The sequence below is a fragment of the Antennarius striatus genome, chromosome 23 (genome assembly GCF_040054535.1).
Source record: "Antennarius striatus isolate MH-2024 chromosome 23, ASM4005453v1, whole genome shotgun sequence".
NCBI classification, from domain to species: domain Eukaryota; kingdom Metazoa; phylum Chordata; class Actinopteri; order Lophiiformes; family Antennariidae; genus Antennarius; species Antennarius striatus.
The window spans coordinates 8,666,475-8,685,916 of NC_090798.1; the positions used below are offsets into that span (position 1 = coordinate 8,666,475).

At 39.2% G+C, this 19,442-nt stretch overlaps 2 protein-coding genes across 7 annotated transcripts in view; both read right to left on the bottom strand.

The window, feature by feature from the left end:
• Window positions 1–218: 218 nt before the first annotated feature.
• LOC137590688 (interleukin-13 receptor subunit alpha-1-like) lies at window positions 219–14,769 on the bottom strand. The gene is made up of 10 exons (XM_068308405.1): window positions 14,464–14,769; window positions 8,425–8,558; window positions 6,701–6,872; window positions 6,513–6,612; window positions 4,571–4,737; window positions 4,348–4,478; window positions 4,034–4,175; window positions 2,210–2,309; window positions 1,098–1,176; window positions 219–1,002 (listed from the first exon to the last, which is right to left on the bottom strand). The coding sequence occupies exons 1-10, from the start codon at window positions 14,753–14,755 to the stop codon at window positions 925–927; spliced, it is 1,395 nt and encodes a 464-aa protein (XP_068164506.1). The 5' UTR covers window positions 14,756–14,769; the 3' UTR covers window positions 219–924.
• A 1,332-nt stretch (window positions 14,770–16,101) lies between these two features.
• Window positions 16,102–19,442, bottom strand: part of dock11 (dedicator of cytokinesis 11) — a 90,468-nt gene continuing 87,127 nt past the window's right edge. For all 6 annotated transcript variants that reach the window (XM_068308698.1, XM_068308695.1, XM_068308697.1 and 3 more), the window contains one exon: window positions 16,102–17,206. In XM_068308698.1, the coding sequence (XP_068164799.1) occupies window positions 17,117–17,206 (90 nt within the window). In that variant the 3' untranslated portion in view covers window positions 16,102–17,116. The remainder of the gene's footprint in view (window positions 17,207–19,442) is intronic.

Consider the following 19,442-nt stretch of genomic DNA (forward strand, 5'->3'; position numbering starts at 1 on the left):
TCATTATTTATCTGTGTGCTTACAGGCCCCCTCTGTGTGAGTGCATGTTCAAGGGCCTGTACCTATTTATATATGTGTGTGTATGAGTGCTTGTGTGAAAATAGGCTGCAGTGGAAAAATAATTTCCCTAAGGGGATACATTAAGTACGTTTCTTCTCTTTAAACAAATTCCAGATCAACCTAAACACTTTAACACCATTGGTTATTTCAAAACAATGTCCTGGCAGCATGATCCAATTTAATGTACATATAGGGCGATGTACTTGTAAGACGTCAGAGATTCTAAGTGTCTCTGTAACATTTTGCAAAGTTCCAAGACTCTTTAAAGCCAGCCTGATGAGGCAGAAACACTCAGCAGCACGTCTGTTTGCTTTAGTTTTACAATGCATACCGTCCTTTCTTTGGGATGTTCTCACTCATTTCATGCTGTGCTCACATGTTAGCAGAAAAAATCTGTCTCTAGATCAAATATTTATAGTTTCACCACAGCCACAGTTTCACCACAGTTTCAACACATTTCATTTAAGAAGTCTCTTTTTCTTTGGATGAGCCATGCAGCCACTGCATCAGCTCCTTGTATCGACTGTTGTCCATACAAACTTGACAAACAGCCATTTTTCCTCATTTGAGGATGACTCAGTGTTCCGGATAAGAGTGCGGCTACAGCGCTTTGCATCCTGGGTGGTCGTAGGTTCGCTCTCAGTCATCACAGGATGTTCGTAATTTCCAAGCATGTATGTATTTATAGCTGCTGAGCTGCATTGCCATGATGGCGAATCGCGTCGATCACGTCGCCAAATGATTTATCCCAATGTTCACATGAGACTACTGATTGTATTTAAGGCAGTGCAAAGAATCTTCACCACAGCTCACTAACGGCTGCCAAACTGCAGGCTTGTTCTTAAACAGCAGGCGTTCTTCATGTCAGGAGTTTTCAGATTCTAGGCTGATTTTGCAGGCTTCAATGCGCTCTGGCACGGGTGTGTATAGACTCCCAGTAACCTGGAAATGAGAGCAGGATAACAAATGTTTACAGACATGGAAGGAAGAATTGAGTACAGCACACCCCTAAATGTGGAATGTTTCCTAAAATATACCTTCAGTTCTTTGCTTCCATTCATCATTTCCTCGAATATTGCTGAAGGATCTGGAATGACGGGGAAAATAACGCCTCTCCTGCAAACACAAGAACCACAACAAACATGACAGGCAGCAACAACCAGCACATCAATATTTCCATCATTACATTTAAAATTATATTTTATGTCTGATCTCATCAGGGCTTGAAGTAACTTGTACTCTAAGAATTTACATAGAAGTGATAATAGATCCTTCCTAAGTGATGACATCCACAGCTACTCTAAAACTCTTTAATGTTGTCTGTCATCTTTAAATGTTGCTCAGTGTACCGACGTCTAGCAGCTGTTTGATGGTAGCATTTTATTATGCTGTGTGCTTGTTGAGCTTCAGCTTCCTGCTCTATACTCCAGACGTAGGAAAGATATTTATGTGAGCAAAATATTTTTGTTGCCATTGCTGCACAAAGTAGGCTTAAAGCGCATGTGCAGACAATATTCTGGCATATGAAACATGACTCCACACACACAAACCTACAAACACCACACTTTAAACGTTAACAAAAGATCACTTCAGCATCACAAAAACGTCCTCCGAGAAAAATACACTTAACTAACCCCAGGTCCATTAGTAATTTAAACAGGGAAGTAAGATCATTTTAATGTCAGGTTTGACCTGCTGGACTTCTAACTGACCACTTGTGATAGGATGACCCCTGATAGACACCAGATATGAAGATATGAGCCCCCCCATTCAGAATTATTTTTCTGGAAAAGGTTTCTCCAGCCTATGATGTTTTACTATTTCCTGTAGCTCTACTAGAGAACCTGCAGATGTACCTGAGGGTGAGGAATGGAAATCCTGACACACCCACACCCACAACACTCACTATGTGTTCTGGCAAAGCATTGAACACACTCCACTGGCATTGCTCCCAGAAGGTCCGGTGGAGATGAGCCTCATCAACTTCCTTTAATGGAAGATTCAGTGTTGTTTGATATAAGTATGAATTCCTATGTAGACTATAAACTGACAGCAGTTTATAAGTGTGTAATAAGTGTGTATGACATCCCCACTATACACAGTTATGGTAGGTGGGTATAGGCTGGTTAGTTCTCTTTCCATAACGTACCTCCTGTAGGAGCAGCAGCACAGAATGACACAGATGGACAGAATTAAAGGGACGGCAATGGAAACTGCAGTCAGGGTCAGGTCAGGTGGTTTATTAACACCTGTGACGAACAAGAGACACGTGTTCTTCAGGGTGTTGTTGTCATGAGGTGAAAAATTTGTTTTAGAAATAGTAACTGCACACGTTTGTCCAAACGAAGAACTTAGAAATGAAATTATGAGCCTGACACAAGTTCATAAAATTGGAAACAGGGATTTCAGCAAACATAACTAATATTATAGTCAAAGTTGACACTAATGGAAAAATACAATTTGGACCAACTAAATTCTGAAAGAAAAAAACTTTGTACGTATATGGGTCAGTCTACCGAATCTGCAAATTGCTGTCCCAGGACAAAAAAACCCACTTAACAAAACAATTTAAGAATTCAGACTTTCAATATTTACAAAGATTATGTTGTGATCTGGTTAAACACAACACTGTAACTAGATAGTAATTAAACTAGAGATATAGTGCGCCCTCGCACATCAACGCTCACAGCTTCACTTCATTCCGGACTTTTGGTAGGCACGTGATACCGTACGCACATTCTATTGGCTGATGGCATTTGGAAGTGCGCATTTATGCAACCTTCCTAGGTACTTTCTATTGCAAAGTGGTTGTCCCAATCTCCAACTCCTAAATTTCAATCCCTGAAAATAATACTTGAAAGATTTTTTTTTTCTCATTTTTTCCAATGGTATATTTTAAAATATATATTTGGTGTATTTTAAACAGAATGTAAAATTTTTAGATTCCCTTTGCAGTTGTTTTTGAAATTACAAAACATGCTTAAAAAATGCTGTCCCACGCTTTTATGTCACAACTGTAACACAAGTTGTTTTACCATGTGGATCCTGGTTTTAGCCACACATCTGAATTTTTGGCCAGGAAGTTACACAGCATCCCTGTCCCTTATGGCTGGATTGTGAGTCATTATCTCACATCATTTTTAAGTAAATGTGTTTCAAAGTCTGAAAAATCAGTGTTATATATATATATAAGTTTTGGTTGCAATGTGTTGCTGTGTTAGGGTACTGACACATTTCAGGTGTGGGAACATATTTCAAGAACAGGAAAGGCATTAATATATGAAATTTGACTGCGCCTTTTCTGGATTTGTACCGTAGAAACATGGCACAATTTATGTAAGGACAAGGTTTTTGGAAAAAAACAACTTTTAAAAACGTGTCTCCAACTCTGAACTTTGCACAAATTCAGTAGAATGGCCAATGTACAGGCCTCAATGTCTAAAACCTGCAGTTCTCGAGATGTTGTAACACGAGATATTTACACAGAGATATTTTTAACATTTTTAATTACCGTTTTTTTTCTGAATAGTACCTGTAACACAGTAGTAAAACAAAACCGCAGGATTCAAAGCATGACAAAAAGTAGCAGCTTATAGTCTGGAATTTATGGTAAATTAAGGATTACATTTGAACCCTTTGTGTTGGCATGGTCCAATGGTTGAATGATGGTTACTGTATTTATAAAACCTGTTAAAGACTACAGAGATAGTTTGTTTGGACATTTTTGATTTTCTTGTATTTTGGACATTAGACGGGCTACGGTGAAGTTATCTCATTAATGACACAGATTGTGTGTTATTTGGATCTTTTATAAGGAATAAAACAAAAAAAATCATCTTTTATTTTCCTCTCTCTGGTTAGTATCTGTATTTGGGTCCTCGTTCTCTATTTTTTATAATATCATATGACTTGAGTCACCTTTCAGATCACATGATTGAGTGACAAACAACAGAAACACAACTGGTTGGATTACCATGAGTCACAGTTTCACTGAAGTTGCTGTTCAAACGTGAGCAGTATTTACTCATCCTGGCTTTAGACTGGAACTCATAAAGACAGTTCTTATCGTAGGGCACCTTTATGGTAGGCTCGCCAATGCTTGTGTTCTGACATACCTAAAAAATAGCAGCAGACCAAAAAGATTATTTTCTCAACATTATTACAAATGACTCAAATGGTAGATCTAAGAACACAAATCATCAACGTAGCAGCTAGCCTATCGTCACATCATCATCATCATCATCATCATCATCACACTTAATAAAGATAAACACTTAAGCAGTTTACTTTGGTTTTGCTGCAAGGTTTATGGCAGACTTCATATGTCCAGCAGGCTTTTTCTCCCACTTCAGGAGGCGTGGCGCTCACTGTGAGATAATCGCCCACTTCTCTGATGGTCAGCTTTGGAGGAGGAACACCTAGAGACGTGTAGAGAACATAAATTTATATAAATTCTTATACGACGCCAAGTATCTCATGAAATGTTTTAACCATCAGAGGCTGCACCGACTGAGTCGAGCTATAAACGTGCTCATTGCAGCTTCAGTCTCCACGAGGACACAGACGTCCTCCACAGAATAATTGAGGTGCAGGTCACAACAACTCCTCTCCCCAACGATATAAGGCTCATCGCATGTTTTTAAACTCTTTATGCTTTCCTCCAAACTTCCACAAAATCTGTAATGACATTTTAATGAAAAGAAATTGAATTCAAAGCACACACACAGTACATAGGGTACTCAATATCCATAGGCCTATGGTACATATATAAATACAGGTAGTCCTAAACATATGAACACAACTGTTTGTGAGAGGTTGTTCGTAAGCTGATTTGTGTGTAAGTCATTATTAAATTTCAATCTATAATCACCATTTGAGGTTATTTAAATTCCATTACTACTCTAAATACTAAAGTACTCTTTCCTAAGGCCAATCAGAAACAATAACAGGATATAAAAACAACACATAATAAATAAAACACAGGTAAAGTTTGTTTCCAGTTAAGTCATCTCAATTATACATCATATAATGCGCATTAAAAGTCATGTAAAAATAATAATCAAATTTATGTAATTTCACTCGACTTTATGTCTGTCTGCCACAAGTGTTGAACTCTTAAAATCACTAGGAAACCAAGGCACATAATATCATGTTACTGTTTAGTAAATAAGAATAAAAACATATAATCATAATAAAGTACATATGTATAGTAGCAATATCTACTGTTAAGAGCCACTTGTGATTCACATGAATGTTTTTAATTCTGATTAGTTTAATGCAAACTTTTGCTCCTTATAATTTAATCCTTGTGGAGGAGACGAGGAAGAAAACACAAAGGATCCCTCCACCCTGGCTGTGAGCACTGGGGCCCCCGAGGGCTGTGTCCTCAGTCTGATACTGTACACCCTGTACACCCATGACTGCATCCCGTCTAGCAGCAGCAACTTCCTCATGAAATTTTCTGATGACAATACTGTGGTGGGGCTGATTACAAATAATGATGAGGAAGCGTACAGGTAGGAGGTCCTGAACTTCAATACCTGGTGCTCCCTCAATAACCTGGCACTGAACTCCTTTGAAGCCAAGGAGATGGTGCTGGACTTTAGGAGAAAGAGGGAATCTTCTAATCCAGAAGGACCTGGTGGAACGGGTCAGTGACTGAAAGTTCCTGGGAATGCAAATCTCAGAGGAACTTACATGGGGTACTAATACTGGTGCCCTTGTGCAAAAGGCGCAACAGCGCCTGTACTGTCTAAGGTCCCTGAGAAGAGTAAAAGTGTCCCAGGACCTGCTGCTGTCCTTCTACAAGTGTTCTGTGGAGAGCAACCTCACCAACAATATGCTGGTGTGGATTAACTGCTGCTCTCAGGCAAGAAGACTCTGGAAAGGGTCCGGAAGTCAGCACAGAAGGTTGTAGGTATACTTATCCTCTCTGTCGGACATCTACAACACCAGATGTCTGTGTGGGGCCACAAGCATCACCAGTGACAGTTCACACCCTGCCCATAGCCTGTTCTCACTGCCCTCTGGGAAGAGGTACAGGTTCATCAAGGCACGGACGTCCAGACTGACCAACACACTTTACTCGTGTGTGATCAGAGTACTGAGCACAGCACTCCGAAAGTAAGGGTTTGTATGTCGGAAGTCCATCCCAGTTAGAAACCCAGTGCCATGCCCTTGTTGCAGTTGCTGCTACTGAGCCTTCTACCACATCGTACGTTGTACAATCTTGAGGGCTCATTGTAAAAATATTCTCTTAATTGCTTGTTTTTGTACCTGTGTTTTCTTGTTTTATATTTATAGTTAATTTATACTTGAACCTTTTGCACAGAGAGTTGTAGAAGAATTTTGTTGTACATTTGTGTATAAAGACATTCAAGGTATTCTATTCTATTCTATTTCTACTCTATTCTATGTTAAGCACCGCATCTCGAGACATACTGCATTCTAACCTGTAGAACAGCGTCAGGCTGAGAGAACGATTCACTGGGATCCAGGAACACTTCATTACCTCTGAATAGACGACACATTTGAAGTCCTTCACCAGTTGGGCTGGAAGGAACAAAGACAAAGGAGTCACACACAGACATTTGGTCAACCAGCAGCATCTAAAACATCCTCTCAACAGTCTGCTTCTCACCTCTGGGCTTCCAGGTAGAAATGATTGTATTTGCAGGTTTGCTGCTGTGTAAATGTTCACAGTCTTTGACAGTCCAGATGTTGTACGTCCAATCTTTAGAAATATTTTCTTCGGTGAGAAAATTCTCTGAAACTCTATAATTCCTCAAAGATCCTTTTACGCATGTCGATTTCTGTAATAAAAAACAGCAATCAATTTTAATGATGACAATGACACACAAGTGTAAAAATTACACTTCATTCTTTTTTTTATTATTTATCTTGTGGATTCACAGGACTTCAGTGTTTAAATATCTTGATATTATTGTAGAATTAAATCAAAATAATGTAAAAAATAAATAAATATTGATTTTTATAGCAATACTTGTCCACATAATGGGATTAATGTTTTTTTTTTTACATGTGCACAATTTTGGACACTTAGGCCTGCCTACCCCCCCCCACACACACACACAGACACAGTTTTTCAGCAATGATGATGCATCAGTTAAAATGTTGTTTTCCACATTTCACTGTGGTTGAAGCAGCAGAATAATCTTCACCTAACTGGTAATACTTGTCTTAAGCACAAAAGAATTTCCATGAAAAACACGGTGGGTGCCAGTCATGTGAACAAACGTCAACGCGACTGCAGCCTGTTACAGTTGCTCTGCTTGTTTTTACTTTTTTTTAAAAACTTTATTAATTTATCACTACTTCTTTCTCACTAAGTTTTTAATTACATTTACCATGCAGGTGTCCAAGTTTTTTTTAATGCTAGAAGTTCTTTCACGCTTGCTCTCAGTTAGTGGAGCACAACAACTCCATGGCCGAATGGTTTACACCCGGGAACAGCTGATCAAACTAAAGCTGTCTGGCACTGTTCCAATTCTAAGGCCTACTGACATCCTACTGACTAGCAAATCTGTATAACCAAACATTGGCATATTTTAGCTAGTGACCCTCTAGTGGGTCATGCCTTTAAAGATTTGCCTATTTTTGTCAATAAGGGGGCCAGAAACCTAAGAGATATCCTGCTCAGAACTGATTGCTATACACCACCTCAACATTTTCTATCTCATTTACGTGGCGGCAATTTTCCCTGTTTGAACTGTGCTCAGTGTAATGCCATGATTAGAGGAGACGTGTTCCTACATCCCCATACTGGCAAGAAGAGGCTGTGTCAGGGTGGTTTTTCCACAGATGAATTCTGGTAGTTGATCATGTGTTCTCTGTGCTGATTGGTACTTGATTCTGACCTCACCTGTTTATGATGGATGTCAGTTCTATTGTTCTTGTTCACGCTGATGAAGGCTGTTTGCTGAAATGTGTCCGTGATTTTCCCATAATAAATTATTTAAGTATTTATCTGTGAGTGCCGGTTAACTGATTTTTTTAGCTCATTCACTCCACAGGGACAGTTCTCTCTCCGTTTTCTGTTTACTCTTTACATCACAGACTGCAACTACCACACAGATGCCTGTCATCTCCACAGCGTTGGTTGGATGTATCAGTGAGGGTGATGAGAAAGAGTTGACTTGGCGACACAGCGTAGTTTGCTGGGATTGATCAGAGAGATGGTGGTGGCTTTCAGAGGGAGTGGCAAGGAAATGCTTCATCTTTCATACATCAAAGACAAAGATTATAGTTGCCCCCCACTTCAGAAGCAAACAAATTAAAGATAGTCTCCTGACCTCACTGACACAAACATCTATCCCAGACACTCTATTCCACAACGGTCCTTACATCCTCTGGGTCCCCTTTCAAAAAGAAGAAGATCTCATGGTCGTCTGGCAAACTGCTGGGCTTCGTCCAGGACAGCATCACTGTAAATGGGTCAAGCCACTCATTCCAGAAATTTATAGGTGGAGGGAACTGATCTGTAGAAAAAGACAAAGAGCTTTTAGTCTCCTGCGTTAAGATTTGATGTCACTGTTCTATGCAAGCAAGTCATGAAATCCCCCTGAAATGAAGCTGCTGTTAACGTTTACATGACTGGAGTCCAGCATTTAATTTTAACCCTGACGGGGTTAAAATTATTATGTTATTATGTGAAATATTGTTGTCACGGTTCAGCGTGGCTGCACTGGTATGTGGCAGGGAGAGGCCAAACTCGTGGGTGGAGCCTCGACTCCACACCTACTGATTCTTTCCAAAACTGTTGATCATCACCACACCCATTACTGGTCGTCACACCTGGACTCAGTTTGGTGAAATCATCATGAGGCTTTTTAAGCCAGGAGGGAGTAGAGCTAGGCTCCGGTTTGTTTCTCTAGTTTGGTTCCTGTAAGTTTTCCTGATTTTGTGATTCTTGTTTGTCTGGGGAATTTTTGGGTTTCTTATTAAACCATGGAGTAAAGATTCGCTTTTGGTGTCCTGCATTTTGGTCCAAACCCCTCCAGTCGTGACATTTATGTTATAAGAAGGTACTGCTTCCAATATTGAAATTTTAACCTATATTTTATAGATTGATGTTATATCTTGTTTGTAAAAATTCTACCCAGTTGTTGGATAAAAATTAAAAGTACAATACTTTCCCCTCTGAATTTAAGGATGTAGTTTAAAAAAACCTTCCCGAGATACTCTACAGAAATAGAAATTTGTTATTAACACAGCAAATAGGAATAATTTATGTCAGAGGAACAGATTGATATTTTTTGGACATTTAACAACAGAGACAGTTCTAGGGTGAGACTTCCGAGATCCGAGGTGGGACAGATGATTGTGGACATTCGGATCTGAAACGAGTACTCAGCTCAATAAGTATCCGGTACGGATAATGCATTTTTGACGAGTACAAGCACGATAAGACTAAAACTCGTCAAAACTCGTGCTCGTAAAATCCTCTGAACTGACTGTCATCACCCTCAGTGATTGGCCAGTCACACACAGCGCTCGCCCCTCCCTACAGAGACTGACTGACCGATCTCTCTGTCTGTGGCTTGGTGAACTTGTTTCTAGTTTTGTTTTGTTGCATTTGACCAGACAGAGCTGAAAACTGCTTGTGTCGCATCGGTCACTACCCCCACTCCAGTGGGGTTTTTTTTTTAGCTGCTTGCTCTTAGTTTAATACTTTCTCACTTCAGTTCAAATGAATGATTTCTATACTGTATAGATATTTTAACTGTTACATAGCGCATGCACAGACACACACACACATACACACACGTGCTCTCTCTACTTCTCTCTCCCTCACACAGTCACACACACCATGCACAGACACACAAACACACGCGCACACACACACACACACACACACCTTAACACTCAGCCTCCCAGAATTCTGCAGCTGCTAAAACTCCCATAGACAGCGAATTTGACTGCTCGAACAATATTTGTATATAATTTGGATTATCATTGAAAATATCTAACGAATAAATTGGTGGAATAGATAAAAACAAATCAGGACACTAAATTAAAACTATAATGATTGTATGTTTTGCTTATTTAATTGACACAACATAACTTCTCTGCAATTACACATCCAAACGAAAACTGTGAAATTAAAACAGTTGTGTCCTGCTTCAAAATAGATAAACAATAAAAATTATTAACTATTATGAACATTCAATAATGCTGTGATGGCTGCCAGCCAGCTGGAGACACTGCTGTTACAACGCCAAGTTGTTGCTTATGCCTCACAAACACTCAGTCAACACAGGTAACTTGTGTTGAGGGGGGGAAATATCACCACTGATAACTTCTTTACTTCTCTTGAACTTTCCAAGGCACTAAAGGCCCAGAAAACCAGCCTGGTTAGTCCAGTAAACAAGAATAGACGAAAGCTCCCTCCATCTGTAGAGGAGCAAAGGGCCCTGCACACTAAAGAGGTGCTGAAATGTGACAGTGCAACCCTAACAACCTATCAATGCTAACCAAGGAAAAATGTCTCCATTCAAATCAAAATCCACACAGCTGTCAACATCGCAAGTGGCCATGAGGCTAAACTGGAGACTGTTACGTACAGTACCACAACAGAACCAAGGTTGGAGTAGATGTGCTTGATCAAATGGGGAGGAAATATTCAGTGTAAGCTCCTACATGATGACGGCAATTGGCGGTGTTTCGTAATATTCTTAACCTGGCAGCCATAAATGCTTCAATCCTGTTCAAGAAGTGCACCAATAAGATGATGTCACAGAGGAACCTCATGATGCGACTTACAAAGGAACTTTGCTCATGACACATGAAAGCAAAACCCTGACAAATGATAGTGCAAGAGCCCCTTTTGGAGCAGCAGAAGATGGAGAGGAGGAGGCAGTGCCAAGTGAAGAATTTTTAAGAAAAATAAAGCAAAGGATAATGGTGTCAAATGTCATAAAATAGTGGGAGCTGCACAAGGAAGGTGCAGGTTACCTGTGTTGACTGAGTGATTAGGAGCCATACGAAAACCATATTGGCATCGCAACATCAGTGTCTCCAGCTGGCTGGCAGCCATAACAGCATTTTGGATTCTTCATAATACAGTAGTACCTCTACTTATGAATGTCTCTTCATACGAAATTTTCAAGTTATGAAATGCCTCAACAGGAAAATATTGTCTCGTTACAAAACAAATTTCAGGATATGGGTTGCTACTTGCCGCTCCCAAAGTTCCCTGAAAGCAACATTCTTATAGCTGCTCTGCCATTGGCTATTACCTAGCATTTTCTTGGCATCCCATTGGCTAAGAGGGACCTCTATGTGTAGCTAGATTGGTGTCTATACAGCGTCTTTGTCATTCGGCCCTCCACCCATGAGATGTTCTGATAGTTTTAACTAAATATATTAACTTTTAGAGTATTTGCTATGGACCCCAAGAAAGTGACGGAGAAAAGAGGAAAAGAAAGGAAGAAGAAAATAGTTTTTTGTCCGTACAAACATAGCAAGAGATAATAGAAAAGCATGAAAAAGGGATGCATTTTGTTGATCTTGCCAAAGAATATGGCCATAATGTATCTACAATCACCACGTTATTAAAAAAAAGGAAGCCATAAAAGCTATAACTCATTCCAAAGACCTTGCTATGATTTTGAAGAGGAGGTTGGCAGTGAACGATGAGATGGAGAGATTGTTTCTTGTGTGGATAAAGGAGAAAGAGGTGGCTGGTGACGCAGTGACTGAGGCCATAATTTGCAAAAAGGCAACTGTCCTTTTTAATGACATTGTGAAGGAGGATTCAGGCGAGGGAAAGTCGGTGAAAGAACACCGGGAGTTTAACGCATCAGGTGGGTGGTTGGAGAAGTTCAAAAGGAGGACTGGAATTCACTCTGTTGTTTGGCATGGTGAGGCAAGTAGCGCATGAACCAAAGAGGGCAAAAAACAATGAGGACAGCAGTTAAAAGGTAAATGACCATCATTTTTATTCTTTCTTTGTTTTATTACATTATGCACAACTCTCATTTATTGTGTATAATCTAATTGTAACATGTATTTTTTTTACATGTTTTGATGCATTTTTATGCTTTATAAAACATTTATGTCTGAATTTTGAGGGGCTTGGAACGGATTAGGGCATTTGGATGGAAAACGCATCTGTACTTACAAAATTTTCTACTTAAAAAATTTCTTTCAGTACCAATTAATTTCGTAAGTAGAGGTACCACTGTACTTAACAATTTTCATTGTTAAGGTCTAATGATGACACCAACGTATTTTGAAGCAGGATGCGTTTGTTTTTATTTCACAGAGTTAAAATTGCTTTTATTTCAAAGTTAGAATTTGGATGTGTAATTGCAGAGAAGCTACTGTATATTGGTTCAATTAAATAAATAAAACACTCAATCATTCTGGTTTTAATTTAGTGTCCTGATGTGTTTTCCCTGTTCCACCAATTTATTCTTGGATATTTTATTGATAATCCAAATTACATACAAATAATATCCGAGCAGTCACTACTCAGACCTCTTTTGTGTTTTGGAATTTTAATGATCAAACAATGTCAGAATAAAATATACACACATTTAGGAAAACTCAGGCTCCTATTGGTAGATAAGTTTTTTTTAAAAACCAAGTTATGACATAGCAAATTTACAAAGCAGTCAAAATGACTGCTTTGGGAGTTCTTGTGTTAATCAACGATGTTTAACTTAACGTGAAAAAAAATGGCAAGAACATTAGGTGGTAAAAATAAACAATTTAAAAAAAAGTTTGATCAGAAAAATAAAAGAAAAATTAAAAAGAAAAAGAAAAAAATAGAAAGTTGTGTTGAGTATGACCATTCTTGGTCATGCATATTTTGTAGTTCATAGTTTCCTATTGCATGTGTTGTATTCATTAATGCACTTCATATTCTGAGTTCATAAAAAACTTGTTCTGTAAATAGTTCTTACTTTTGTGATCAAAAATATTGATTTGAATCTCAATTCTGAGGCTGTTCTTTAAATAGTTTTAAAATAAACAATAAATATAGCTGTAGATGTAACAGGAAGCCTGTCATGAACGTGGATCAGGTAACGCATGGCACAAATGCACGACAAACTGGCAGAAATATGAGACACAAAGGAGGACATAAACAGGACTAATGCATCTGACTGGAGACAGACTAGGACGGACAGACAGGACAGAACCACCGCCATCTCTGGGCTCAGACTAGTTTTAGTTAAACACAGGTCAGTGAGTGGAACTGAGCTGAAGGCGTGTTTCTATAACCAGGAAAACACAACATGACATCATGGAGACAAAACAATGTTAAACACTGAAAGAAACATATCTGTTGACTTTGTTTGGGTCGGTCCCATTTCATAATGCTTATGTTTCAAATCATTTCTATTTAAGGATCCTGTTTCTATTTAGACTTATAATAAGAATTATTAGTTATTATTATTTCATCAAACATATTATAATTAATTAATAACAATAACTATGATACTGTATTAATCCCCGATTGGAAACATTTTTACTCTTTAGTTCACACATGTAGGTCACAGACACACACACACACGCACACACACACACACACACACACAGGTGAAACAGACTTGTGGTATCTTGTGGATACCGTGACAACTTTAAATGGTTTTGGCGTGTCTTTCTTCCCAAAATGACACATGTTTGTGAAGAAAAATACAACAAACAGTCCATGGTCAACACAAAACGCCTGCTGACTGCAGACAGTAACAGTTCATTCCTCATCTCACAGTTTCTGAGGTACGTGTACTGATCCACCTTGATGAGGAGACCAGGGTTTTATTTCTTCAGTCAGTCATCTTCAGATTACCACCGCTATATCCGGGGAGCCGGAGCCTATCTCGGCGTCATAGGGCGGGGGACACTCCGGGCACGACGCCAGTGCACCGCCGAGCCACACACAGACAGACAACCATGCACACACACACACACACACACACAAACACAAACACACACACACTCATTCCCACGGGCAATTTTGGAATGACCAATCAACCAATCAATTTTGGAGGAAGCCGGAGAACCCGGAGAAAACCCACCAGGAGAGCGTGCGAACTCGAACCCGTATCCGCCGTGTTGTGAGGCGGCTGCGCTACCCACTGCGCCACCGTGCCGCCGGTTGTTAATTCATTTCTCAGAACGATTTTTCTGTGTGTAACATAATGTTTCCCATTAGGACGTTTGATTCTGAGACATCCTGTTCACGTTACACCAAAATATAAAAAAAGGATTTGGCAAGAAAAGTAAAAGTGAGAACGAATCATTTCACAGTCCTTAGTTTAAGCGTGTGAGACTTTTTAAATGGACTAGGTTTTGTGACGATATACTCTAATTACATTTCTTAATAGTTTTATTTAATTAAATTGAATTAAAATAAGACGAGAGAGGCGTCGTTACCTGCGTGACAGTAAAACACGGTCACGGCCGTGTGCGTAAGGAGGAGGAAGAACTCCAGCGTGAACCTCATGTCGCCTCGTGGTGAGTCCGCGTCCCGCTTCACCTCCAGTCGGTCCGCCGGATAAAACCGAAGGTCCCGCGGTTTCTGTCCCGAAGCTCGATCACACCAGGGGAACACCGTCCATATAAACAATAGGGTGGTTGTCACCGTGGAGCTCCGTGGGTGTCGTTGTAACAGTGGGGTGGAGTCGGCGTGGAAGTGGGAGGGAAGACTTGTGTCTCCGTTCCACATTGTTCCAAACAAGCAACAATCAAACATACCCTCTGGAATCGTCCTAAAATAATAGATAATCATCTTCTCCTTTCAGCTTTTCCCTTCAGGTGTCGCTACAACGAATCAGTGTCCTCCATCCAACCCCGTCTTCTGCATCCTCTTCTCTCACACCAATTACCTTCATGTCCTCTGTCACCACATCCATAAACCTCCTCTTTGGTCTTCCTCTAGGCCTCCTGCCTGGCAGTTCAAAACTCAGCATCTTTCTACCAATATATTCACTATATTCACACTATTTTAAAGACAAAACTGAGATGATTAAAATCACATTTTATTTACAATATCAAATGGTAGTTCTCAGGGATGATAGCAATATTGTTGGATCAATAAAGTTGATCTTGTCTGATCTTCGGAGGCACTAACCCACCCATAACGATGTGACATCAACATAAAGCAGTCACCTAGTAAACTATCACAGGATTATTTACCTGATGAGTCATCCTTTATAACAGTTCGAAGTGGAAGGCAGCCGTCCATGCAGCGCTGTCTGTGAATGCATCAAGCCTGAGTGTTGGGGTTAGTGGAGCATCTCAAACCACAGGCCTCCTTCCATCTCCCCAGAATGGGTTCAATGCATCATTAATGTAATAATGTGTGTAATAATGGCTTCACACAACTGAATCAGCATTCAATTACAAAGCAGTCATATCAGGAAGAACATTCTACAGTTTGAAGAGCAATTCATGTTGGAGATCGCATCCTTCTACCAATATATACTGTAGATAAACAGTATTTAAGGCAGTGGAAAAAATCAGAAGGGCCAACTGGGGACACTATCATGTTCTGACACCTGCTCTGAGGGTTCTGTGTGATTAAACAGTGAAGGTGCAGCAGTAGTAAAACTGAGTCATACAGTGACTTTAATTACCAAACTTTGATCAGTCTGGTTTATCTCCCCACTGACCGTCAGCCACCATCCGCATCTGTGGACTTTTAAAGGAGACTCCAGTAAGACTCCCAAGAATAAGCGACTCAGATTGCATGTTAATGGTTGAACAGTTCCAAACTGTGTTAAAGTTTAATAATAACCAATGAGTGTGGAGAGGCACAGAGAACAACTGATCTTGTGTTGGAAAACTCAGTCCTGAAGAGCTGAGATTCTCAAGGAGACTAAATGTACATGTCAAACTCAATGTCCCTTTTTTTTAAAAAAAAAAAGAACGTGTCATTGCAAAGGCACACATATCTATCAATCACCATTTGATTTGCATGAAGTCGTTTTTTGTTTTTTTTACATTTCAAAACAAGCCTTTCTCATCCATGCTGCTGTGAAGCAACCAAAGTCAAGAAGCGATGCAACTCTCAGTTGTTTTTCCCAGTTTTATTCGAAAAAGGCATTAAAAATAAGTTTGAAAGCAGCTGCATTTCAGCGTTCAATAAGACTTAAAACATTCTTTCTTGTGGACAGATTTGACTCAAGTCCAACATAATTGAAATCCAAACACATACAAACATATCTGGATGAAGACTCCACTTTACAGCATAACGTAAAGAATATGTACATTTCCTTAAACACAAGTCGCCTGTCTCATAATTACAGTGTAGCGCTTGTGGAATACTGAGAATATCAAGCAGCAGGTGATGGCCGTCGCATTACTTTAGATGGGGAGTGAAAAGGCACTGGATTTGAGTCCAGACAGGAGGAACTCCATAATGAAACCAACCACAGCGCTGTTTATCTGCAGCACAGAAAATAGTCCTATAAAGAGTACTGTTCTACTTTTATACAACTTTTAGACAATTTAATGTGGTCATTTTTTTGTTATCTGGTGTGATGTTATTGACTTCCCTATAACCTAGACATTATTATTATTCATATTATATGTCAATTATTTGAAACAAGGCAGGTCCTTTAGTCATTAAACTAAAAAGGACTTAATTTCAGTCCAATGGCTTTAAATTTGGCTACCAACCAACCAAGACTAACCTTTAGCATGACAAGAATAACTTCAATGCTTCCAGTTAGTCTTCCTCTTACAACAGAACCGGTTTGGTTGTTTCACTTTGCCAGATAACAAAAAAACAAGAAACAAAAAAGTTCTCATATTTTCAGAGTCAAGTCTGTAGTTTAAAACCCGTTGTGGGGCATGCTGTCCCACATCTGATCTAGAACAGAATCTCCCCTGAAATAAGAAACAGTTAAGTCTAAAGGTGAAAAGTGCATCTCAACCTAGCATGACTCAGCAGAACAGCATGACAGCGCTGAGCCACTGCTGATGAATTGTCGTGGCAGGACGGTTTTGTCCTCTCAGCCTGAACACGTTCTGATCCCACAGACTGAAGTCCTGAACAGGAAATGGACGCGGCGGTGGAGGGAAGTCAGCCCAGGTCACTGGACGTCCCGCTGATGGCGCGAAAAACATGAAGGGAGTTCTGCAACAGCGAGCGCATCATATCCTCCTGGTAGATCTGTGGTCAAAACAACATTACAATTTGATCAGTTCTCAAGTAAAGGCAGAAAAAGAATAAACAGATAAGCAAAGATAAAATACAGCAAACGGAAATACAAACAAAACATTCACATATAGTGCCTACACAGCATTTCTTATTGTCAAATGGAAAGTCACATTCCTATACATCAGCAGGAAAACAGACGCGTCTCAAGATATTAGAATAGCATGAAAAAGTTCATTTTTTCCTGTGATTTAATGAAAACAGTGAAATATTTTATTGCAGATAAATTGAAAGATTTCAAGTCTTTTTGTTTCAATTTTGATAATTATGGCTCATAGCTCCTCAAAATCAAAAGTAGGTTCGCCCATCAGACCCAGTAATACCACAGTGAGTAAAGAAAATCAGAATATTCATAAAACGTGTCAGCAGGTGGAAAAATTAGAAATGAAAAAACTCCTGAAACTGTTTTGTTTTAGTTTATGTTATGCGAAGACTTGATAACTTTTCTAGAACGTTTCTATTATTTTGAAGAACAATTAATAGCACGGTGGTTCAGTTCCTTTGAAGGTGACCTGAGATCAGCGATAATGCTTTGTTGTTTTGGTTTGATTTCAGAATTCTTTAATTGATAAATTGCCGCCCTGAAGGATTTTCAATACAAGCCTGACACGAGTGTCTGAGGAGGTTGATATGTTTGTTCCCTGGCCAGATTCCCAGATGAAACTATTTGAGCTGATCAATGCTAACAGGTTTAACTTCAAATTGTTAATGACTTTATTTTTCCTACAAAGAGTCTCCAGAGTGTTTCTGGCTTATAATTCTGAACATTTTGATTGGTCAAAAGTATTGCAATACTTTATTTCAGCCAACAGCTAATAACCTGCAGTGACAATGTGATGTTTATTATTTTTAGTGCTTGAATGCATCAACATGGAGTTAACAAAGAATGTTACCAAAAAATATATGAATAAGTTAAAAGGATGTGAGTGATCTTGTGTTCACTTTTTGGTTTTTAGGGCCATGCTGAACTACATCCATAAAGCTGTCCATGTAATGTTGAGCTGAAATAATACATGGACTTCTCTGAACATGCAGTGGAAGTCACAGTAACTAGGACTTCAACAATGCCTGCTGCCAAAAAGGGAAAAGATCTCAAAACATTCCAAATCCATCTGTGGGAGGATCTAATTTGTAAAACTTCTGTAAATCCTGTGTGTCTGAGTGGAATCCAGTGACTGGACTCAGGGCAATCAAAAATCAGGGAATAGATTTTATTTTAGAACTCATTTCTTTTGAATTATTATGAATGATTATTATGACTCTTTATACTATATTTATACTTTATTAATCCTACTGAAAACAGAAAACTGGATGACGCGTCAGTCTTTCGGTAACTGAATGTAATTTTTGGTTAATGATGTTTGTATTTTTCTCATCCTTCGGTTAGGTTTATCTAAGGAAAACATCTCACATGAATGCATTTTATTTAACCATAAACAAACAAAAAAATTTAAATACAGATTTTAAATACAGACAAAAGCACAAACTAAGTTTGAACATTCTGATCATATTACCTGTTTTCCTTAAAGCTAATGGCCAGCACATTGGAGAGAAAACATCACAACAGTTAGTTGGAGAGAAGTTGCTGTTGTTATCAATGTCAGCAGGAACAATAAAACAAACCAAAATGTGGTGGTTGTGCTGCAACACAGCTGTAACAACACAGCTGTGTGTGTGTGTGTGTGTGTGTGTGTGTGTGTGTGTGTGTGTGTGTGTGTGTGTGTGTGTGTGTGTGTGTGTGTGTGTGTGTGTGTGTGTGTGTGTGTGTGTGTGTGTCTGTGTGTGTGTGTCTGTTTGTGTGTGAGTGATGGATTGTACAAAACACCAGCAGTCGTTTCAGGAAATGTTTCATTGGAATCACTCCTGGAAATTGAATTTCCAATCAAACTGATCATGGTCAGCGTTAATGAAATGCAGATGAAGGATGTGGTTTTGCTAGTTGCAACAACTCCAGTCACCTGAGTCACACACTGACAGTAACTAGAACAGTATTATTCCAAGCAGTTACACTCCTGTTTGCCTTGTTTAATTTTATGGCCAATTCACTTTGAAAATTAGAAATAAAAGTTAAAGAGTTGAAAATCGCTTCTATTGTCTTGCTTTCCAAAATGAGTGGGTTGGGAACAGGTGTCAGATATTAGAATTTGAATTATTATTTGCATTTATGGCTGCTTCTCTATTGCAAAGCTGA